The sequence below is a fragment of the Vitis vinifera genome, chromosome 8, assembly GCF_030704535.1.
Source record: "Vitis vinifera cultivar Pinot Noir 40024 chromosome 8, ASM3070453v1".
Classification (NCBI taxonomy): Eukaryota; Viridiplantae; Streptophyta; class Magnoliopsida; order Vitales; family Vitaceae; genus Vitis; species Vitis vinifera.
The window spans coordinates 19,294,787-19,318,954 of NC_081812.1; the positions used below are offsets into that span (position 1 = coordinate 19,294,787).

Here is a 24,168-nt window from a genome sequence, read left to right on the forward strand (position 1 = left end):
TTTAAGATTAAAAATATTAATCTTTAAGTTAAAATTTCACAGTAAAATGAAAAAATATAAAAAAAAAGTTAAATAATTTTGTAATATATATTTTTAATAATTGTATTATTGTATAAGTATAATATAGAATAGAAAAATGGATTTTTAAAGTTTTATTTTTTTTTTAAAATCGTTTCTCACGTTTTTTTTATTTAATAAATTAATAACAATTTTTTTAAACTTAATTTTCACATAAAATTGATAATAGTTTTTTTTTTAATTTCAAAATGAAAAAAAAAAAACAATATATAAAGATTATTTATCTTATATTAAATTTAGTATATTATTTATAAATTAAATTTAGTAAATAAAATTAATTGATTTTATAACATATATATTTATAATAAATGTATTACTGTATAAATAGAATAAAGAATGAAAAAATTGGATTTTTAAAGGTTTTTTTTTTTTAAGTGAGAATTTCTCACTTTTGGCTTTTTGTTGGGGGCAGCTTTTGTGTGGAAATCGTCTCTTAAAAGTGAGAATTTTTTTTTTTTTTTTTTTTTTTTTGTGGAAATCGTTTCTATGGTTTTTTTTTTTGTTTTTTTTTATTTTAAAGTGAGAAATTTTTTTTATGGAAATCGTCTTTTAAAGAAACGATTTCCCACATGGTTTTTTTTAAAAAAATTTTTAAAGTGAGAATTTTATTTTATTTTTATTTTATTGTGGAAATGACGATTTCCCACTTAGGTTTTTTTTTTTAATTTTTTTTTAAGTAATCATCTCTTTAAGAGACGATTTCTCACTTTTTTTTTTTTTTTTTTTTTTTTTTGTGAAAATCATCTTTTTAAGAGACAATTTATCATTTACAATTTCTTTTCTCCCTCCTAACGGGATAAAACTACGGTATATTTGGAAATATTTTTTCTATTATAGTAATTTTGGAATTATTTTAAAAAACCGCTGTACTCTTATCAAAAATCCGTGCAACGTGTGCTCCCCTTCTTCTTTTATTTTAAAATATAAAAAAGAGTTCAGAGCTTGAATGGAAAAAATGACAACCCTTTTCCTTTAGTTATTCACATTGTTAATAAAAGCCCCAAATAAGAAGCAAAACTTTACAATAACAATATGAAACATTGTTGTTGAATCTTGCACTTTCATATTTAGTTCCCCGTTATATCGAGATAAAATTTAATTAAATCTACATTAATTATTAAAATCAATCATATATTTCTATTGCCTTTATTAAACCTTTTCTAAACAGTGTAATAAATCATAAATCATGTCCAATCTTCAAAATAAGTTCTTTCGTTAGAAATTTTCATCAAAAGATAATAAAAATAAAAGTAAAAACAAGAAAAAAAAAGTAAAAGTATACACTCCTTGTGAGTGGTAAACGAGGTATGTACCAACCTATTTATGGAACTCATTTAAGGAATGATAACACAGTTCAATTTGTTTTTTATAATTTTAAAAGTATTTTCTTTTCCAAATATTATGTCTTCTTGAATACTTTTCAAGCAGGTCAAATCCATTTCTTACATGTTTTTTTTAAACAAAACCTAAAAATAGATATAAGGTTGAATAACAAACCTTTTTTAGATGGTCCTAAAAATAGAATGCGACATCTTGATCCTAATGCAATGTACATATCTCTTCGTCTTCAATAAAAGACACTCTCATAATTTACATTATTAATTGAAAAATAAAAACAAGAAAAAAGGTAAAAATATAAGCTCCTTGTTTCTCTAAATATAATTAATTCTTATATAAGTGGGATATATGCACCGATCTATTTATAGAATCTATTCAAGGGATGACAACACAGTCATAAATTTTTATAAAAATATTTATTTATTTTATTTATGCTAAAAAGGGAAAAATAAAATAAATGATTTTTTATTTAATTTATATACAATGGAGGTGGGTTGGGCGGGGACCGGAGTACAGGTCCCCCCAAAGACCTATTCCAATGTTATATTTAAGCCCAAAGGTAGCATTACATTGCACCAAGAAATAGAACACGGAACATTAAGGACATAAAATATTTCATATGAAAGCAATCTCAAGTTCAACTCAGAAGAGAATGTGACATCTTTGCATCATTTCAAGGATGCCGGGACCATATCTCCTCTTCTTGGAACAGACCCATAAATAAAAAAATTTGATGAGCCATAATTATTTTCGAGGAGAATGTGACTTTTTGATAACCCCTTTCAAGTTGTGTCCACGGATGGAATGCGACATATGTCTATGTACGTTCGGTGGAGAACAATGCTATATCTGGTGCAATGTCTGCTCCCCTTCTTCTTTTATTTTAAAAATAAAAAAGAGTCCAGAGCTTGAATGGAAAAAATTACAACCCCTTTTCCTTTAGTTATTCACATTGTTAATAAAAGGCCCCAAATAAGAAGCAAAACTTAACAATAACAATATGAAACATTGTTATTGAATCTTGCACTTTCATATTCAGCTCCCCATGAAATTATATCGAGATAAAATTTGATTAAATCTACATTAATTATTAAAAACAATCATATATTTCTATCGCCTTTTTTAAACCTTTTCTAATAATGTAATTAATTCACAAATCATGTCCAATCTTTAAAATAGGTTCTCTCATTAGAATTTTTCATCAAAAGATAATAAAAATTCAAATATATTATATAAAAACTCGAATCGGTATAAGTATGATTATCACATAGGTTTATTTAATTTGATGAAATTTTTTAATACATGGGGTTATTTCGTATTTACACATAATTTAAGATTGACATTTCATTAAAAACAAATAAATTGAAAATTGTAAAATTATTATTGATTTACCTTAACTCTTATGAACAAGAAGGGTGATCTATTTTTTGAACAAAATTTGGTGATAAGTTTATCAGTCCCATGACTCCCATCCCTAGATTTAGTAAATGTTATTTTGTGTGATTAAGATTTAGAGCCTCCCATAATTTTGTCTTTTTATTTCTAAAAGATGTCCAAGCCTTTAATTGTTGTTTTTTCTCCCAAAAGAAATCACATCTTACTTATTTTAATTTCCATGGTTGCACACATTTTGAGGCATCCCTCCTTTATTTTACAACTCCAGTCTACTCACACAGTACTGTTGATTAGTTACGTACACCCCCTTTCTTTATTTTACAGCACCATTTACAGTTGATCGCTAGTTACGACTTACAGAGGAGGTAGATCAATGTCAAGTGCATATCTATGCAAATACCTGAGTTTGGATCCCCTTGTATGGTACTGGCATGGCCCTCAATGGAACAGATTTCCTCAGTGTTATTCCCATCCTTTCAGTCATGTCCATCTCTTTGGGATTGAGCCCATCCGGTAAGACCCAATTGAAGGAGTGCAAGAGGGATCCTAGAGCCAAGGGGAGCACACGAGAAGCGAGTGGAACTGCAGGACACATTCGACGGCCTGACCCAAATGGTATGAATTCAAAATGGTGTCCCTTGTAGTCCACCATGTTGGGCTCTAAGAACCTCTCCGGCATGAACACTAAAGGGTCTTTCCAGGTCTTGGGGTCGCGTCCGATTGCCCAAACGTTAACCAACACTTGTGTTTCTTTGGGAATGCAGTAGCCTAGCATCTTGCAAGAGTTCATTGCCATGTGGGGGACTAAGAAAGGTAGAGGTGGGTGAAGTCTCAGGGTCTCCTTGATGACTGCTATGAGGTATGGGAGGTTTTCCATGTCCTTCTCCTCCAGCTTGGAACCGGGTTTGACGACGCTTCTCAGCTCAGCCTGGACTTTGTTTAGTATACGTGGGGTGTGGAGGAGCTCTGCCATGGCCCACTCCAAGGTGCTCGTGGTGGTGTCAGTCCCGGCCGTGAACATCTCCTGATAAAAACCATGTACAATAAAATAAGATTTTTTTTTTCTTTCCATTTTTACAGTGACTTGGTTGTTTTTCAGAGAATGATAGCGGAGCTGGCTTACAAAGACGATAACGTTGATGGTTCTGGAAGAGAACCTAGAGGGCTCCTCCACACCATCTCCACGGAACTCCAAGAGCACGTCTAGGAAGTCCTTGCTCTTCGCTTCACCACTTCCTTTGGCCATGGTCTCCATCCTCTCTTTGATGAAGCCTCCAGCGATAGCAAAGGCTCGTTCCACATGGAACTGGGTCTTCCTCCTAATGCCTTGAGGATCAAACCATCGTAGAATTGGCAAAAAATCGGCCACGTTCGGCCTCCCTGCCAACTCCATGACTTTACCTGCATGATAAAAAAACTCCGCCCCTCTCTCCGATTTTGGATCCAAAAGATCCTTGGAGAACATGAGATTGCCTATGAGATTGAAAGCCATCAAGAAAATGAACCTCCCTACATCGATGGCATGCGTACCTGAGGTTCCTGCTTCGGTCACAAACTGCACCATACGGTCAATGCACCCACCACGTACCCCACGCATGGCATCCAGACGGCTGGTCACAAAGAACTCGCTGGTGCACAAGCGCCTCAGCATGCGCCACTGGGGACCATATTGAGCTGTAATTATGGAACCCTCGTTTCCACGGTCCCCTTTCATGGCCTCATAAATCTTCCTCCCCGCAAGCACCACATCATGATTCTTAAACATTTCCCTGGCCACTTCATTCGACGAAATCACCACGGTGCTCATGGAACCTAACCACAGAGTCATGATGGGCCCGTGCTTGCCAGCCAATTTAGCAAAAGATACGTGGGGTGCCCAACCCAATTGGAAGATGTTGCCAACCACCGGCCACGATCTTGGCCCTGGTGGCAGCTGCCCCAGCTCTTCCAAACGGCGGTGTCGCCGCTCCGTCACCATTGCCCACACTGCCCATAGCACCAGTGCTATTACTATCCCCACCATCTCATACTCCATTCTAATTTTCTTGCTTATTTTAACTGATTGAGCTGTGAAGCCCTTAGGCCACATCCCTTTATAGATCTAGCCCAGTAAGACAATAAAATAAGATAATTGTTTGGATTGATTCTTTTGAGGCCCCTTGTCCCATGCCTGTAACATGTCCATGAAATAAGACACGTAAATTATGTAAAAAGAAAAAGAAAAAGGAAATCATCATTAAATTTTAAAAAAATTACTTTAAATCATTCAATATAATCAACACAAATTTATTATTCAATGACAAGCCACGCAAGTAGTTTACTTTTCAAAAATATTTTATTGGTTGGAAATTTGGAAGGTATGGGCGTACAGAGAAAAAATTGTAATCATCATTGCAGGGACCATATCTTGTTTCAAAACTTTACAATTAAATCTCAATCGTTGAATTGTGAATTGTGAATATATTATTTTTAAAGAAACGAAACAAGGTATTTACCCCACCCCACATCTGCTATAATCTTATACACGTAGACTATGAGTCAAATTTTTGACGGATTCTCATTCAACCGCTTTTCATAATTAAATTTCCATGGAGCCACAATTATTTTGTTTGCAGGGTCATTGCAGTATTAAAATGGTACCTATTGAAAGCCTAGCAGGACCAATAATCTTCCGCCCGATGCAGAAATGGGTCTCATAATTTTATTTAATTATTTTATAAGATGGTCAGATTGATTTATACCTTTATCTCATTTATTTATTTCTATCTGATTTCATTTTTTTTATCATATATTTTCAATAATCATGATTACGAATTCGGTAGGTACCAAACCGATGCCCTACCATTTTGCTCGTTTGCATTATATAAACCTGTACTGCGTATCAAAGGCCCTCAAGAGCTATCCCGGGATCACCCGCCGGCCATCAATGACATATGCGGCTTAAAAGAAATCCAGCTACTATGCATATGGACCTATTGGAAGAGAGAATAAAATCTGCTCAGATCTTGATTCAATCTGCTGCACTGGCAGATTTCTCCCTTTTTTTCTTTAAGTTGGGTCCACAATCTTTGTATTTGGTAACGGTCAACCTAAAATATAGGCTTAATAAAATAATACGTAGCCCTGTTGGTAGGATTATGGAGAATTGTCATCTTAATATTTCGAAATCTATAGGATTTGGGAATCCTACCTGTGCCTTGTTTCTATTCTATTTTTATTCTTCACTAGAATTGCACTTTAGGTTCATTGCTTGTCATGGAATGAACCTCACCTGAGAATTCATGATACAATAATACTTGACAGATAATTATTAGAGCATGTTACAATTATAATTAATATCTAAAGTAAGTTATCATTCATGCTCTTATCCAAAATATTTTAAGGATAATTGCTTATAAAAACTTTATATAAAAGAATTACCATACTTATTTTGTAATGATCGTATTTAATTATGTAGGTAAATTTCACCTGAATCCAAAAAGTCGTCACGACTTTAAAAATCATCTTTATGATTAAATTTAGAGGTCGTCTTCAATATTAAGTGAAATTTATACTTATATAGTATAAGAAATTTTATCATTTTATCTAATAAAAATATCGCAAATACTCTTCATATAAAACGATTATAGATGGGGGTCAAATAAACCCCTTATCGAGATTAACTTTGATATAATTTGTAACAACTGTATCAAATCTTATAGATATTGTCCGTTTTACATCAAATGACTTTATAACTTTAAAACAAGTCTTTAAAATTAAAAGGAACTCATACTTATACTAAGAAGGTTTTTTTTCTTATAGGTATCACAAATTCACAACTTAAATTTGAATATTTTTCCATTAAAAGAAAAGGGTAATTAAGTCATAATGCTCTCATTTTTATCAAAGCTAAAATGTAATATTTGCCATTGCCAAAGGTTAGTTTGAGGCGCGTTTGGCGTTTTCAAGTCACCGTGCCCAACGGGAGAAGGTTGGGGTACCATCCGTCACGTGACCCACGTGAAAAACTCCCCCAACGGTCCGTTAGAAAAAAACTTCACATCCGTTGCTGCCGTCCACCGTGAAACAAAAACCAGCGTGTCCAAGCAGAGAGGGAAAATGATTGGAGAGAAGGGGAAGCTACTGTATAATGTGTACAGAGCCCTAACCTACGGTCTCTCTCCATTTCTCTACCTTCATCTACGTTTCCGCACTCTCCAGGGCATCGAACACCCTGTCCGGTGGCCGGAGCGTCTTGGCCGTCCTTCTACCCCACGCCCTCCCGGCCATCTCATATGGTTCCACACCGCCTCTTTAGGTCCGGTCCAACTCTTTTTTCTTTTGTTTTTCTATGCAATCAAACGGAACCTTGATTTGCTTATTTCTTCATTTTTATTTTTAAATTTACTTTCTCTTTTGTTGGGGGAGAGCCTCGTGAAAACGCAGGTGAGGGGGTTTTGGATTTTCATTTTTAATATTTAAAGCGAAGTTTCGGAAGTTCTTTTCTTTTATTTTCCTTCGTTTTCTCTGCAATCAAACAAAAGCTTATCATCATCATCTTTATCATTATTATTAACTCACTAAGCATTATCAGGACCATGCTTATGTCCTATATCCTAATAATAATAATAATACATAACATTATGTTTTTCAATCATTACGATTTTATAAAGTAATCGTCATGAAGATGATAATAATTTAATATGTTAATGATGATAACAACGACAATAAAAATAATTTATTGTCAATCAGGTGAAGGAATGGCTGCAATCCCAGTAATCAAACGCTGTATTGAGGAAAGACCCGATTGTACCATTTTGATGACTTCAACTACTGCGTCTGCATTGTAAGCGGAATCTTTCTAATTTTCTTCTTTTCCCGTCGGGTTTGTTTTCTTTTTGAATGTTGAGATTTTGGTGCTTTTTGAAGGAGTTTTCATGGTATAGTGACCTCTGATTAAATCGAACCTTGAAAGCAAATGATAGCTCTGCTTTCTCGGACAAATTAGAGGGGACCATTTTTGGGGCTGATTTAAAATGTATTTTCAATGGCATCTTAGGAGAATACTTCAAGAAAGAAGGCAATAAAAAAAAGAAGAATAGAGGCAAAAATTGAGAAACTAGACTCAGACTGTAATTGTTAACCCCACGTAATTTTGTTTTGTAGGATGGATAAGCTTTAGTGAAATATCTATAGAGAGCCATTCTTAACTGTCATCCTTAAGCTAGAATATACTATGTGTTATGGCTGTCTGAAAAACATGTCTTTTTGGCGATCTTCAAGCATTACGAATGGAGCATATAAAAGTTTTCTTACCCAAAATCATATCCTACACCATTTGATAATACAAAGACATACGCATCTTCTTGGTGATCTTCAAGCATTATAAATGGAGCATAGTCAAAAGTTTTATTAGTAATAACCATATCCTATGTCACTTGATAATTTACTTCTATTTGTATAGCCTTTCATGAAGCACAACATTGACTGTCAAGGATATAGCAGTCTTAGTTTTCCTATTCATGGTTTATTTCCATTTTACAATTTTTATCTTAAAAAAAGTCAAATACCTGGAATAGATTGGTTCATTTCTAGACTAAGTTGTCTTAATGCCCAAAAAATACCATTATTGCTTTAAATAGTTGGTCTGAATGTGTATGCTAAGATACTGTGCCAGATATCTAATTTCTTTTTGATCACTAACTATAAGAGTATCTTTTTGGGCATCAACACATCATTGCCAGGTTAAATATTGAATCATAAACCTCATTGCCATAGAACTGCTCTATTATCTCAAGATGCACAGATGTTTGATTCAAATCCATTTATAAGTTTTCCAACTTGTGTTGCTTGTCAAACTTCTCTGAAGCAAGACACTTCCTTCATTGTACCCTTTCTCTCACATATCTCCACCAATCAGCATATACCTTTGGCAAACAGTTTTGCTTTCACTTATGCAATGGTACCATTAAGTTTAGAAATGAGCATATATTAGTTAAAAGATTGAAAGAGCAGCTGCATTATCTTTCATTGAACATAACCATGCTATGCTTGAATGATGTTCTACAAAGGTGATCAATTGCAAGAACTTGCCCAGGTTCAATCTCTTGCAAGATTCCAAACATTTCTATAATCAATTTCAAGTGAAACTAGTCTATGTTTATCTACCATAGGATGAAGGTCACATGTGAGAAGTAGGTTATTTATTGTCGGGCACTTGCCAAGGTTCAACCTCTAATAAGATTCACATCCTAATATAATTATTAAATCCAACAAGGATTGTAAATACTTTGAATTTGAAGAACTAGGTGATCTAATTTGAAGTGCAACCATTTGAGAATGAACCATAAAAGCATACTAGCCTTTGACATTGGGATCGTAGCAGTATAGCGTTTCTAATGCGTACTTCTTTCCAATTGTTTTCAGTGTCTGTAGGCCCTGTTTATTATGCAAAAAGCTCAATGAAGTTTTTCATATTTATAAGTAAAAACCTATGATGAGATTTCACACGCATTAAGTGATTTTATAATTTAATGTAGATGGTGATCCAAAAGAGAGTTTGAGATATAGTATACAAATGATAAATAATAAAGGCCTGTGACTATATTCCATTGCCAAGCAACAGAGTTTGTGAAAACATAAACAGGAATAAGATGCCAAAAAGCTTTTAAACATACAAAACACATTTATACTATATTCAGAAGTTCCTTTTCTTATAACTGAAGAACGTTGGTAAGGATTCTGGAAACAGGGAAGCACCTGAATGAGCAAGTATGGAAGTTCTGAAAATTTTCTATATAGATTGGCTCTATATAGAAGAATTCTGTACTGCTTAAACCATTTGACTCGATTGAGTTGATTGTCATTATATGGGTTGTATTCTTATGTCCAATGCTTATACCATAACCCATTTAATTTATATGCCACAGCAAGTGTGCTTTCTGACATTGCAGTTGATTCCATTTGATATCATGCTGCTGATCAATAGAAGTCTCTGTTCCTGAAATTGCTTCTAGATAAACCATCATAGCTTATGTGGAACAAACTTATGTTTCTAGTTTTGAAAGTTAACCATGTTTTGGATTTCAACTTCAAATGAAGCTTTGGTTCCTTAGGAAGTAAATGAACTTGCACGAGTTAACAGAATATGCAAACCAAAACATTTCTCAACCTTAAACTTAAGTTGGACCTGAACGGCTTTATGTTTTAAACCTTGGTCCTTGGTTTACAAGCTTAATTTAAAGCAATGACCATGCATTAGTACTTTTTTTTTTTTTGTGGGTTGGGGGGGTGGTGGTGGAGGGGGATCAGAAAAATGCTTTAATATTTGTTTAAAGAAGTAAATGCTATAATTGTTCGAATGAAATATGCAAAGTTGTAACTTCTTTAAACTTATTTTTGTTTTTGTATGTGCCTTTTCCTTTTGAGTGCAGTGAAATAATAACGAATCAGCTCCCTACTGGTGTCATATATCAGGTATCTATTTGAGGATTCTCTCACATGGTCTTGTGTATTTATAAAGTTTTGCTTTTGTTTTTATTCCTAGGAGTTACTTGATTATGGTAGCCTAGACTCAGTTTTAGCTGAGTACTTTTTTTTTGCTTTTCCTTTTTTACAGTGCACTTCTAAAGTGGTTTGGGGTGTTGCTGAAGTATCAGTTATTTTCTTTCTGTTAGTAGCATAGTCATTTTGACTATAATGCTGCCTTGTAATGTCTTGCATTCCTTTAGTATTGCCTTTTGTGTGTTTTCAATTATGTTATTTGGGATTTTAACACATGATGTGCTGCTTTGTTGAGCTTATACTTGAAGATTACTGCATGACTTCAGTGGATGTTACCCTGGGTGGAAGTAAAACCCAGTATAATTTTGCATTTCAGTCCTTATTGATTGGGCATTGTTCTTTTTTATTTCTTTTTTCCTTCCTCATGTTCATGGTTCAACTTCTTGTTACATTTTGTGACACACTTAGAATTTTTTTCCCTTGATTAATGTTTCTTGTGATCTTTCATTTGCAACCTTTCCAGTCTCCTTCACCAATTTTTATTTTCTGGTTCAAGAGACCGGATTCTTTTTTTTTTTTTTTTTTTGGTGACAGAATTTAATGCTTTTGTATCAATTTTGAATTTTCATGGATTATTTATTATCAGTTTAGCTGAATAAAAGTATTTTATATATATTTTTTGTGGTGTATTTGAACATCCTACATGAACCAGTTTGCCCCACTTGATATTCCTGCTGCTATGGATGCTTTCCTTGGCTATTGGAAGCCCAATGCTGTCATGCTAATGGAGTGTGAACTGTGGCCAAATCTTATTTTAGGAGCTGCAAGAAATGGTGTAAGTTATTCTTTATCATTCATAAATATACTTATTGACATGGACTACTTTGGAGAGGAACAGCATGAATTGCATAACCCATAGTTCCATGATACTTTAACTTGATTGAAATTTTAGTTTCTATAATCAATTGGTTTAAAGGTATTATCGTTTCTTGACCAGTGGTCATCTATTGAAATATGAAAATATTGCTTTAGGTTACATGTCTATATTTTGCATTTATACGAAGATATGCACACATGATTGCACATGTGGAGAGACATTCTTGATTGATTTATGCACTGTTCCTCATGCAATAATGAACTGCATCCTAATAATTTTCAGATTGCACTGGCATTATTAAATGCTCGGATGTCTGCAAAATCCTTTTCACGTTGGTCTCGACCTGTGCTTCTTCCGTTGATTTCCTTAATGCTGTCAAAGTTTTCCTTGATTGTCCCATTGGTATGTAGCATGTACTAGATTTTAATACCATAGTAGTTCATGTCTTATGTTTTGTCATCACTGATCTTTTTTTTTTTTTTTTTTGATAAGTGTTTTGTCATCACTGATCTTGTTGTATGTCGTAGAGCACCATGCAGGGAATCCGCTTTCAGCTATTGCAAGCCCCACCATATGTCATCAACTTTTCTGGTGACCTGAAATATAGTATGCTCACCAATTCAGTATATGAAATTCTTCAGTATATGAAATTCTTCAGTAAATATTGTATATTGAAACATTAAAACAGCAGATGGTCCATGATGAAATTCTTCCACTAATATGTGACCACAGATCATGCTTTATTTCAATACCTTCTAATCTCACTTACCCCATCTAAGTCTGTTATTTATGTTTCATTATCCTGTCAATAATTATATTTTGGTTATAATTGAATCTTTTATTTAGTTTTTTATCCTGTCTATAGTAATATTTTAATTATAACAGAAGAAGATTAATGTGGCTGTTCCTCTTTTTTATATTCTTTCTTTTCAGCGGTTGAAGAATTTGACATTTCCAAAAGAGGGGTACAAAGTATAGAAGAACTTAAGGTGCAGCTTGCCCATAGGCGGGTTTGGATGGTTTCTTCCATACATAGGGGTGAAGAAGAAGGTCAGTCACTGGTACTTGGCCTCTGTTACTGTTTTGCTAATTTTTCAATTTGTGGTGCCTGATGTGCTTCAAAATACTGTAGAGACATCTTGTAGCCCCAATTATATGGTATTACATTGCCACATGAATTTAGTTGTTGGGTTTTGAAAATTTGATGCTGTGACTACTAGAATTGGTATATTTTGGTTGTGTGATGCCATTGAGGCTGGATATGTTATCATTACCAAAATAGTATTACATATTATCTGCTTAGTTTGTAAGTATTTGCTCCTTTTTTTTGGGCAACTTTAAGTTTGAGTTTCCTGCAATGGGCTTTTCTTGAATTTGCGTCATTTTCTTAAGTTCCTTTTTATATTTGACTGGCATTTTCTGATGGAGAGTTATTATCTCCACCAAGTATTTTTTTTCTTGTTTCTTTGAATTTCTTTTAACATTTTTTTCCTAAAATAAAAAAATCAATATTCAATATGATGGACAATTTAACAACTATGCTTTTGATATGAGCTTGTCTTTTGCAGAATTTAGTCTAGTATAATATTTGATTTGACAGCCCTTCAGGAAAGTTCTTAGATTTCTATATCCACTTGGTATAAGTAAGGCTGCTGCTAATGTACCAGCCTATTTATTCACAGCTCTGCTTGGCCTGCCAATCAGCTCATTCAGGCTTCTTTACTTAGCAAATGAGCTGAGTTTGAGCCCCATTTCAAAGCTTTTATTATTAACAAGCCAAGCACAAACAAACTGAGCTTGTGAATAGGAAGTGTAATGGTGACTATGTAATTTCATTTTCAGGTTAATTTATAAGTTGATGAAGCCTTTTGTAACACTTAGCTTACTTGGTCAAAATAAAACTACTAAAATATTATTAAAAACCGAGACTTATTGTTATTATCATTTGATAGGTTATTAAAAAACTAGACTTATGTGAAGTGTGGCCAACTCTTGCATGATAATATTATGCTCTCATGCCACCAGGCAGCTTTTATGCTTTGTCAATCTAATTTGGAGAAATGCTTAATATATAATATGCAGTTATGCTAGGAGTTCACAAAGTTCTAATGCGAATGCACCCTGATATGGTCACCATTATTGTGCCTCGATATCCACAGCATGGACGTGAGATTGCTATAGTATGGTTTTGACGCTTTTTTTCTTTTTCTTTTTTTTGAAATATCACAGTACTTGTGTAGTTTTTCATGTCTTGTGACACTTAATATGTTTCATTCATCTCTCTCCCATTTATATAGGATAGTACTAGAATATGACATCACATCGTTGTCTTAATAACTCAAAAAGGTGCCACTGCATCAATTTTTTTCAAGGAGAAAAGCGGAATTGATTAACCCTATTGTTTTTTTTTTATGAGATTGATTCACCCTATTATCACAACCAAGTGCATGCCTCATACATCAGTTAGGGCATCAAAAAAAGAGGTGCTTACCATATACTATGATGAAGGAACCTCAAAGGTTGAATCCTAAGGAAGAACCTCTAAAGCTGTTGAGATACTTCTTTGTGCTATTTACAATTAGAGATTGTCATTGGTTGAATGGAAAAATTTACTGTAGAGTGTTTCATCATAAAATGATAAACAGTATAACATAGTTCTTTATGGTTATTTTAAATAAAGTTATGTTCCTGATAGAAAACAATGAATAATGTATAGGATTCCTTTGCTGAGATATTCACTGACTACTTGAAAGTGTGTGCCTTTATATCATGTTAAATATCTGATCTGCCTTTGCCTTGAATAGTGCAGGAACTGCAGAAAGAAGGGCTGAGTGTAGCTCTGAGGTCACGTGATGAGAAACTTGTGTCAGGGACAAGTATATATGTGGTGGACACATTAGGTCTGTGTTTCTTTTCTGTTCCTTTCTTTTTCTTTTTTTTGCTGCATGTATGATGTAGGACAACCCTAAGATGGTTGCCTACACTCAAGGGTAGGTGGGCTAGGGTTTTATTTTTAGGGTGTAAGGAGAGGAACAAGGAATAAACTTTATGGTAGAGAAAATTATAAGATAAGAAATAGAGAGAAAGAAGAAACAATGAAGAAAAGATGAAAAACCTTAGAGTCTCACTAAGGCCTTCTAGGAGTCTCACCTAGAAGAAAATCAATGGAGTCTCACTATTGAGGGTTGCAACCTTGCAATGAAAAAAAGTATAATATTATTCATCAAAATTCATTCCTTTGATTTACATTGATTAGCCTATTTATAGGCTTCTCTAAGAAATTCAAAGTCTACTAGGACTCTAATAACCTATTCTACTAAGACTTTAATAACCTATCATGACTCAAATTCTAATTATATTATAACTCAACTAGTTAATCCTAATTAGACTCCAACAAATACCAATCCCTATTCAATTCTAATTAATATTAATCCTACTTAAAGTTTACTTAGGTTTTCCCTTTCTTCCTTGAATAAACTTTAAAAGGCTTTCCCCCATCAATGTATTTTTTGAATTCAGCCTACTACAATAATTTAGGAACTAAGAACTTCTCTTATCATCATTTTTTGATAATGCCTATGTAGATCCTTCATTTTGTCTTCTTGGCACTTGATAGTTAGAGTTTGCCTTCCTCCATGATATGTCACCTTATTGTACACTTAGGGTCCTCTTTTAAGCTGTTTTTGAGTCTCCTTTGGTGGTCCACTATGATTTTTTCGATCACTGTCTTTTAGATATATCTTGGAGGAATTATGTAGATTCTTATTGTGATGATTAGTGACCTCTAGTTTTTTGGTCTAGGATTTTGTTTTGTTTTAGTAATGCCTTATTTTGTTAATTTTGTTGATTTTTAGTGTATATAGGTTTGACTTTGTTTTTCTTATTGTATGATTTTAGGATTAGAGGAATACTAGATTGATTTTGGTGATTTTGGATTGTATGTGGGTTATTTTGATATTTTGAGTGCATGTGATTGATTTTATTGCACGATTGATTTTTAATTTTTAGCGTGTGAATGAGGAGCATTCTTGGTATATGAATGTTTAAATTGAAGTCCAAATTCTTTTGTTGTTTTTAATTTGCAGTGCTTTTAAGGGAGAAACACCTATTAAGTGTTTATCTAGGGAACACTCCAAGTGTTTTTCTAAGTAAAAGTGCTCTTTCAATTGTTTCCAAACACCTAATTTTTGTTAGGAAAATGCTTTTAAGTATTAGGAAGTGTGTTTGGTGCTGCTAGAAGCACTCCCAAATGAACTCTTACCATCACATATAGCCAAGAGCTTTAAAGGAAGTCACATCCTATAGCCAAGAACTTAGCTTAACTTTTCTTTTCTGTTTTTTTTATAGATATCTTTAACTTTTCTAATTGTATGTTGAATTTATGATATCCAACTTGATTTGGGTCCCATGAGAATATGGCATGACGATTTATTTTCTTTGTCGTTTTATATTAGTTCTCTTTTTAACCTTAAGTATTATTGTAACTTCTTATTGTTTGGTGAATCTTTTACAGTTATAGGAATCTAATGTTAGTTCCAACATTTTTCATATTGATTGGGATTAGTTATTTGATGTTTTTGCTAGCTTTAGTGCTTTAAGTAACTTACAAACAAGTCTCTTTGGTGTGATATAAGGGGTAAACTTCAATGTGAGCATTAAAGTTTATGAACATTTTCAAAATTAGAATGAGAAAATATAATAAAAAAAAACAGAATATATAAAATTATTTAATTCAGTGTCCTTAGATGCCACATGATTAAGTCTTTAGTATCTAGCTTATTTTTGACACATATTTGTATATTTCTGATCTGAAGTTTCGAAATTTTCAAAACCAAAAGGCTACAAAGAAACACATACTCAATGTTCAATTTGTTCATATTATATTTGGCTTGAGTGAGAGACGCATATCTAACTAGCCTTTAAGTGTGAGAAAGATGTATAATGAGAGCCTCACTCCCAGGTCTATGAGCTTCAGGTTTCTTAAACCTCAAGTTCACCCCTCTAGGCATTTCAGGAACATTTTAGACATAACTTACTAGATTATTTCAATATGAATATCAGACCTTATATGTGTGAAACCTGGGGTGCTTGTTCTTTAGGAAGTTCATTCCAAGAAATCCATATATATCTTCTGAAGTTCTTTTGCAGGTGAACTGAGACACTTTTATACACTAACTCCCATAGCAGTAATTGGAGGTTCTTTCTTGCCTGGTTTAACTGGCCATAACATTTCGGAAGCTGCTGCAGCTGGCTGTGCTGTTCTGACTGGTGAATATTTTCTGTAAAAGCCTATCTTATTTGCTTCACATGCGATTCTAATGATGCAGTTAATTTCAGGTCATCATGTTGGGCATTTTTCGGATATGGTACTGAAAATGCAACGATCGAATCCTTTGTCAGTTCTGCAGGTATGAAGAACCTCTTGTTTGTATTTTCCTGTTTTCTGTGTAAAGTTCAAATAGTTGAAGTAAGTGTTAAATGGATAAAGGATATTAGTGCTTGCAGGACTGAAAGGTGAAGGATGAGGGTTAGGTTGAGGCCTCATGAGGTGTGCTGCTTATATAAGGAATTTAGGTAGTGGTAACAGTTGTGGGTGTATGAGTAAGTAACAACATGTTGTCATGTTTGGATGGCAGCTTCTGGGGTTGGGAGTAGATTTAATGTTAGGGTAGAATCAATTTGGCTTGCAGCTTATGCTGGAAATTTTAAATTAGGTTTGGTTCTGTGCAAATTAGAGTTACCAAGGGTGACAGTAGCTAGGTCTAGGAAGGATCATGGCCAGCTGAAAGTAAAGAGCAAATGAAAGTGACTACTTCCTGTGAATTGTACAAGATAAAAGGAAACTAGCATGGAAATAGAAGAAAGGGTATAACCTACAAGATTCGTACTAAGTGTGTCTAGACATCGTCCCTAGAGAAGCCTTTGATCCTGTAAAGTTCTGAACCACTCATATCTATTGCAGAAATATGTAATGATTTTTCCATGGATCAAAAAGAAAGAGTCACAACCTATATATAAACCCTTCTTTAACCTGACCCAAATATTTGATCAATCACCACACAGACTGACTAATCAAAATAAAGATAGCATAGAAACTGACAGACCAATCAAAATAAAGTGAAGAAAAACACATAACATGAATAACTAGGACACCAGTTGCCTCACCCAATTCCACACTAGGTTGATTGCTCCTTTGTCCCCCCAAATTTAATGTGTAATCCTTGTTCATACATATCTTGTTTCCCTTGGAGTAAAAGAATGGAATTATTTTTTGCAGAATTACTACTTTTCCAATTAATATCTCATACCATCTATCTATTTTTTGCTATCCCAAAGCGGGGGATTTGTCTTTTGAGGTTCTAGTTCATGTAAATTTGAAGCTGGTTAACAATTTTGTGTTCTTGGTCCATATGAGCCTAACTTGTTCCAGTATCAGTTTGTATGCTGCATATAATAATAAATTATATGAGTTGACTCTGCTTTTTGTCAGTAGACTTGAAAATTTAACATATCTTGGCAGATTGTCAGAGTCTAATGTTGGGTGATTTGTGATTTGAAACAGATGGATCAATGGATATTCATTGATTTAATGGGTTGAAAGGGAACTAAATCAACGATTGATACCACTAGTTGAATAACCTTCTGTTTTGGAGTTGAATAATCTTCCATTTTGGACCAAACCTTTAGATGGTGATGCTAGAAAGAGACAGCTATGTTGGGTTAAGTATTAAGGTGCAAGACATACATTGTGAACCCAAATCTTACAAGCTTTAACTTTTAGGGGAGTTGGTTGTTCAACATGGTATTAGAGCCTTGTTTGGTGGGTGTGGACATGTGTTCAAACCTTATTACCACATTTATTTCTTCAGTTTATTAAGCCCAAAAGAGGCTACTTTATTTCCCTAATTTATTAAGCCTTCATGTAAGACCAAAGGAGGCTACATGTGAGGGAGAGTGTTAGAATGATGTCCATTGTGGACTCAAAATCTTACAAGTTAAAGCTTTTAGGAAAGTTGTCAATAAGGTTGTGTTTATTTTTTTTATGACAATTTCAAATTTAGCAGGGATTCTTAGCCATTCATCTCTATATTCTTGTTAAGGATGGAAGTTGGCCCAAGCTCAGCCTGAACTATTAATCCTCTTTCAAGCTTCACCACACTCAGTCTCAACCTAAATTCTTGGGTCAGGAATTGTTATAGCTATGCTATCAACTGTAGTAATGATGCATGAGTGATGAACCTTGTATGCTTCCAAGGATCAACAGAAGCTTAACATGAAGTAACTTTGTGTTGGAAATCCAATCTTAAGGTGCACCAACCTGAATGAGGTGAGGCTCAATATTAATTCTTGAATTTTGGGGCTCATACTGTTTCTGTTTACTTGGTCTAAGCCCCAGACCATCTACAGTTTGATTCTTGAGGCATGGCAGTGCAGATTTTGGAAGTAGGGATAACAGTCTGATACTCCTTACGATATACTGCTTCACCTAAGAATCACATATGTAACTTTTGGCCTAGGTACAATTAACAATCATGTAACCTTAGGAAAGCTGCAATTGTTGTAGTTTTTTCCTTTACAAAATCCAGGTCTTAGACATTTTTTCCTTGTGTAAGATGCCAGTGCTCTTGCAGGTTTCTGCAGAGGAACTTGAGGAAGCTCTCAGTCAGCTTTTCAGCAATAGTGAAATTCTGGAAGCACGTTGTCTGGCTGCAAAACAAGCATTTCAAACTCTGTCAAGCGGGATTGTTGCAAATGTTTGGAATCAACTAAATTTCAATGTTCTCAGACAGGCTTTGTGTTAATGAAGGCTGGTGAACAATAAAATTGAAAGTGACAGTTGAGTTTGTCTGCCTGCTTCTTCTGCATCAAGGTACGGCATGGTTAATGGCATTTAGCATGCCCAAGACCAGTTTGCCCTGGTGCTGCAAATTGTGCATGATTTTTGTTAACCTGTTGTTTTATTAGTCATGAAATCTTCTATTGTTAATCATTGTTTATAATTAACTTTAGAAACAACTCTAATACAATAAGAAAGTGGCACTATAGACAAATTTGTCCTTGTGTCATGCCGGCTCCATGGCAATGGAGTAGAATAAAAGGATTTTCCCTCTGAACCTGTTCTTGTTATCGCTGTCTGTCTCTCTGCCTCACTTAAGAGGCAATATTTAGTTTCGATTTTGGGTTCTTTTTCTCTGGTGACAATTTTTTACTCTGGATTCCTGGTATTCTGGATGTAGAACTAGTTTGCTGAAATTCATCAATTGCTGATTTTTTACAGGTGGACAATATTTTAGCTTGGTTCAGGTTAAATATCAATGGAAGTAAAAAAAAAATGCTAAGAACCATTCTTAATGGGCAAGTGATGATAGGATCATTCTAATGAAGAAGTATTTGAGTTTCCTAATTTGAAGCGTCTGCATTCATGGTATCACTTTATCTAATGCCTAAGCTCTCATCATGTGTCTTACAAAGTTGGGTTTATGCATAGATATTGAGCTTTGTGGAGCTCCCTACCCGCTGATAACAGTAGTTCCAGTAACAAAATTGGAAAATTCTACTGTCCTTTAGGTACTTTATACCCTAAGAATTTCACCTATTGAAAGTTTGAAAGTCAATTTTAATTCAATTTCAATGATCCAAGTTGATGAAAATTCTACTGTCCCTCTGTCGGTATAATACACTTATGAATTTAACTTATTGTATGTTTTAAAGTCAATTTAATTTGATTTCAATGAGTTGATGTTTATATACCCTAAAGTATGTTACTTGAGTTATCTCTGTTCCAACCCAGGGTTATTTACCAAAATTATGTAAACAAGAGCTTGACAAAAGGCTAACCAAGGGATATTCAACAAAATTATGTAGACAAGCATGACAAGAACTTGGGTGTTGTGTTTCAAGCATCGAAGGTCTCGTAGATGCTCTTTAGATTAGGTAAATTGCTAAGTTACCATGATGGTACTTATCAAACAAAAGATCTAAACCATTAAATATATTCAATGAGAACTAGACTGTATATATGTATATAAACTTGGGTGTTGTGTTTCAAGCATCAAAGGTTTTGTAGATGCTCTTTAGATTAGGTAAAATGCTAAGTTACCATGATGGTACTTATCAAACAAAAGATCTAAACCATTAAATATATTCAATGAGAACTAGACTGTATATATGTATATAAACTTGGATGTTGTGCTTCAGGCATCAAGGAACTCGTCGTAGATGCTCTTTAGATTAGGTAAAATGCTAAGGTACCATGACGGTATTTATCAAACAAAAGATCTGAACCATTAAATGTATTCAATGAGAACTAGACTGTATATATGTATATAAACTTGGATGTTGTGCTTCAAGCATCAAAGGTATTGTAGATGCTCTTTAGATTAGGTAAAATGCTAAGGTACCATGATGGTACTTATCAAACAAAAGATCCGAACCATTAAATATATTCAATGAGGACTGTATCTATGTATATGAACTTGGATGTTGTGCTTCAAGCATCAAAGGTCTCGTAGATGCTCTTTAGATTAGGTAAAATGCTAAGGTATTATGACGGTACTTATCAAACAAAATATTTGAACCATTAAATATATTCAATGAGAATTAGACTATATATATATATATACTTGAGAAAAACCTAACCTAGGGTTGTTCAACAAAATTATGTAAATAGGAGCTTGACAAAAACCAACCAAGGATTATTCAACAAAATTATGTAGGCAAGAGTATGACAAAAACTTGGATGTTGTGCTTCAAGCATCAAAGGTTTCATAGATGTTCTTTAGATAGGGAAAATGCTAACGTAACATAACGGTACCTATCAAACAAAAGATCTGAACCATGAAATATATTCGATGAGATCTAAACTCTATATATATATATATATATATATATATATATATGTGTGTGTGTGTGTGTGTGTGTGTATGAAAAGTACAAAAAAGTACAAAGTTATATGTGTGTATGTGTGTGTGTGTATGAAAAGTACAAAAAAGTACAAAGTTAGACCTTTGGATTAGAAAATTAGTAGATATCACAAGTTCTCACTTGGATGTACTCACTGTCACATCAGGCTACTTGCTCTTTAGATCAGGGAAAATGTTTAGGTATCATGGCAGTATCTATCAAACAAAAGATCTAAATCATTAAATATGTTTGATGAGATCTAAATCATAATTCACACATACACACACATATATATATATATATATACAAAAAAAAAAGGTACAAAATTAGGCTCTTGGATTAGAAAACTAGTAGATATCACAAGTTCTCATTTGGATGTACTCACTTATGGATGAGTGATATATATATATATATATATATATATATATATATAAAAGGTACAAAATTAGGCTCTTGGATTAGAAAACTAGTAGATATCACAAGTTCTCATTTGGATGTACTCACTTATGGATGAGTGATGAGATAAATTTTATGCTTTGTTAAATAAGCCAGCCAAGGACTTGATGAGATTAAATCTAAAGTTTAGACCTCAATGTTTACTAGTGGAAAATATGTGAATTTGATTATTCCCTGGGAGAGAATGCCATATTGGTAGACAATACCATCGGAGCTGTAGTCCTAGCACGTTGATCCTCTTGAAAAGCCGTTGAGTAGTGGTCCGGAGTCCTTCCACAAGCTCAGCACCAACTTCTTCTCGTTCACATTGCAAGAGAACTGGCTTGCAAGGGAATGGATGATATTCTGGAATAGAAACTCATCACAGGGTATAGCCAGAGGACCCTCCTTACTCTGACCGTACTCTTCATAAGCCTGGTCTAGCAGCTGCTGGAGAAGTGGGTGGTTCAAGTAGTCAGCCCTTATAACAAACCTCCTCCTAGCTTCGCCTACTGTCACTGCTACGTGGCCTGGCGGAACATCTCGGGGCGGTTTCTTTCCACCACCACTGCCCGGTTTCCGCCACATGCAAGTCCTTCTGAGCTTCACAATGTTAGAGATGTTACATCTCACACACTCTGTATGAGAGGCCATGAATGAAGAGACTAGAGGTGTTCTCGTCTTCTGAGTTGGGAGTGAACTTATTTTTAATCTGCTTAAATCAAGATGATCAAGATGTTGTACATTCGTATCCTCTACTTTTCGTGCAGTTATGAATCACAACCACCCAGCCACGCCATAGTGGTTCATATCTTTTAGCCTTTCGGGGGAAGTGACCCAAATATGGGAGGGTGCTTCCAAAGACGTGAAAATTAGTAACTGTAGAGAAAGTGTCCAGAATCGACCATTTGCCATTTGCCATGTGCCCTTTTAACTGATTTGGGTCTTGAAAATAACACTCAATGGCACAACAATAACGCTTCATTTACGTACAGTTCCCAACATGCCCATCTGTGTTACATATGACTCATGGGATTGTAGAACTGTAGAGAATGGATGGAGGAATAAATTATATTTGATAAATAGATTGGTGAGGGGTGCATGATGAGAAGAGACCCAAGAAGCATGTGTCTCTTGGGGGTATGTGGCCTGCTTTCATGTGTGCCCACGTGTGGTGCTTTGCCAGCTGGGACTGACATTCATACGTGATCACACGTGTGACAAACTGATGAGCTGTCAAATATGTACTTGGGTGGAGAGGGGCCCATCTGTTTTCCTTGCCAACATATGTTATTCAATTGACGAGGGGACTGTTTATGGTTTGCTCCATACAAGCAGATGCAATGGAGACTGGTACAATTCTGTAGGTGGGTTTTTGTGGCTAGTGAGCAGCCAAGTAAAAAATAGCTGTACCAACCAGATGGGGTGTGATGGATTGATGGGTCAGGTCAGACACATGGTGCATGGGAGGACACATGGGTTTGCCTCTTCCTTCCTTCCTTCCTATTATGGTCTTTGGAAGATCATCATCCGGACAAAATAAGTTTCACAATCTCGTAAGAGTCATCATCAAAGTGAAAAAAAAAAAGAAGAAGAAAAAACAGTACATTCTTTCATTTCTTCTTCCTTTCAGCTTATAGGATCCATTAGAGCTTGTCTGCAGTCTGCACTCCACATACAAATGAAACCATTGGTCCATGTATGCCTTTTGCCCAGTCATTTGAAATATTTAGGGTCGAATATTATGATTTTACTGAAGGTTTTTAGGGTTGATGTGCTCACTAAAATTTGTGACGATGACTGAGATATTTGTGGCAGACAACATGGGAGTGATTCAAATTAATTCCATTAATCTTGCAACGCTAGAGAACCAGAAACAACGAACTTCGATCCCATTCAAGAATCAAGACCTAACGGTAGCTGCCATGAGAGTTAGTGCAAATGAAGAACGACTACCAATCCCCTCCGGTTAACAATCTCGAGCTTTAGGTAGGTTTTCATTGAAGTAGAACCACGGAGCCCCACGACCCCCCGGTACTTCATGTGATTCTAGGGGAGTGAACGATGTGATTATCTTCTTTATTCATTCCGACATGCAAGAGTTGGGTTGGTTTTGACAAGAAAGCTCTTTCTTTCCCTTTTTCTCTTAATTGCTCTTCAGAATTAAATTGCCTTGTTGAATAATGCATGATAATTCCATCAATGCTAAAATATTTTACAAAATTTAACAAGTAGTTTTCATTTTTCATAAAAATAATATGATATATCAATGGACATGCAGAAAAATTATCAGAACCAACGGTAGAATCGTCGGATCCACATGATAAATAATTTTCCTTTACAACCTGTTAACTGCACATCCATATGAAGTTATTGACTTAAGGCAGCCCCCGATTGAAGCGGATGATTGCTAACTCCCATCGTTCTCATTTGTCGAGCTCACCTCTAGGTGGGGTGTCAATTCCACACGTCGTGTTTTTGTCATGTCAAAAGTCTAGATATTTTATTACATATGACAATTTAAACCCGACACAAAAAATAATTATATCAAAACATAAACTCAAATATTGCTTAATTATTAAATAGGTAATACGTTATATAACACGTCTAATAACTAGATCTTCTTATTTAACAATTAAGTTGAGGTAATGATTATTGTT

General features: G+C 34.5%; 3 protein-coding genes across 6 annotated transcripts; 1 reads left to right on the forward strand and 2 right to left on the reverse strand.

The window, feature by feature from the left end:
• Window positions 1-3,133: 3,133 nt before the first annotated feature.
• Window positions 3,134-4,846, reverse strand: LOC100252720 (cytochrome P450 76A1). The gene is made up of 2 exons (XM_010655729.2): window positions 3,935-4,846; window positions 3,134-3,835 (listed from the first exon to the last, which is right to left on the reverse strand). Exons 1-2 carry the CDS (start codon window positions 4,844-4,846, stop codon window positions 3,200-3,202), a joined length of 1,548 nt encoding a protein of 515 aa, XP_010654031.1. The 3' UTR covers window positions 3,134-3,199.
• A 1,903-nt stretch (window positions 4,847-6,749) lies between these two features.
• On the forward strand, window positions 6,750-19,916 carry LOC100247609 (probable 3-deoxy-D-manno-octulosonic acid transferase, mitochondrial). 4 transcript variants are annotated; one of them, XR_009466452.1, is made up of 13 exons: window positions 6,750-7,108; window positions 7,543-7,636; window positions 10,224-10,266; window positions 11,006-11,128; window positions 11,453-11,572; window positions 11,698-11,776; window positions 12,104-12,220; window positions 13,253-13,350; window positions 13,980-14,070; window positions 16,319-16,438; window positions 16,508-16,578; window positions 18,235-18,497; window positions 18,802-18,909. XR_009466452.1 is itself a non-coding variant. In XM_002277748.4 (12 exons), exons 1-12 carry the CDS (start codon window positions 6,910-6,912, stop codon window positions 18,970-18,972), a joined length of 1,326 nt encoding a protein of 441 aa, XP_002277784.1. In that variant the 5' UTR covers window positions 6,850-6,909; the 3' UTR covers window positions 18,973-19,284. The 4 variants fall into 4 exon arrangements, 1 of the variants encoding a protein (XP_002277784.1); XR_786483.3 differs by having other exon boundaries at window positions 18,271-18,497; XR_009466451.1 differs by lacking the exon at window positions 18,235-18,497 and adding an exon at window positions 19,449-19,916 and having other exon boundaries at window positions 6,790-7,108; window positions 18,802-19,040.
• Window positions 19,917-21,518: 1,602 nt separating this feature from the next.
• LOC100242479 (auxin-responsive protein SAUR50) lies at window positions 21,519-22,526 on the reverse strand. The gene has a single exon (XM_002277768.4). The coding sequence runs from the start codon at window positions 22,160-22,162 to the stop codon at window positions 21,752-21,754; it is 411 nt and encodes a 136-aa protein (XP_002277804.1). The 5' UTR covers window positions 22,163-22,526; the 3' UTR covers window positions 21,519-21,751.
• Window positions 22,527-24,168: the final 1,642 nt, after the last annotated feature.

Bases quoted from the DNA above. Each gene is read 5' to 3' on its own strand.
- LOC100252720 (XM_010655729.2), bottom strand. From the start codon at position 4,846: ATGGAGTATGAGATGGTGGGGATAGTAATAGCACTGGTGCTATGGGCA. The intron at 3,836-3,934 runs GTAAGCCAGCTC...GGTTTTTATCAG, and splicing joins CCATCAACGTTATCGTCTTT to GAGATGTTCACGGCCGGGAC.
- LOC100247609 (XM_002277748.4), top strand. From the start codon at position 6,910: ATGATTGGAGAGAAGGGGAAGCTACTGTATAATGTGTACAGAGCCCTA. The intron at 7,109-7,542 runs GTCCGGTCCAAC...ATTGTCAATCAG, and splicing joins GTTCCACACCGCCTCTTTAG to GTGAAGGAATGGCTGCAATC. The intron at 16,579-18,801 runs GTATGAAGAACC...GTGCTCTTGCAG, and splicing joins ATCCTTTGTCAGTTCTGCAG to GTTTCTGCAGAGGAACTTGA.
- LOC100242479 (XM_002277768.4), bottom strand. From the start codon at position 22,162: ATGGCCTCTCATACAGAGTGTGTGAGATGTAACATCTCTAACATTGTG.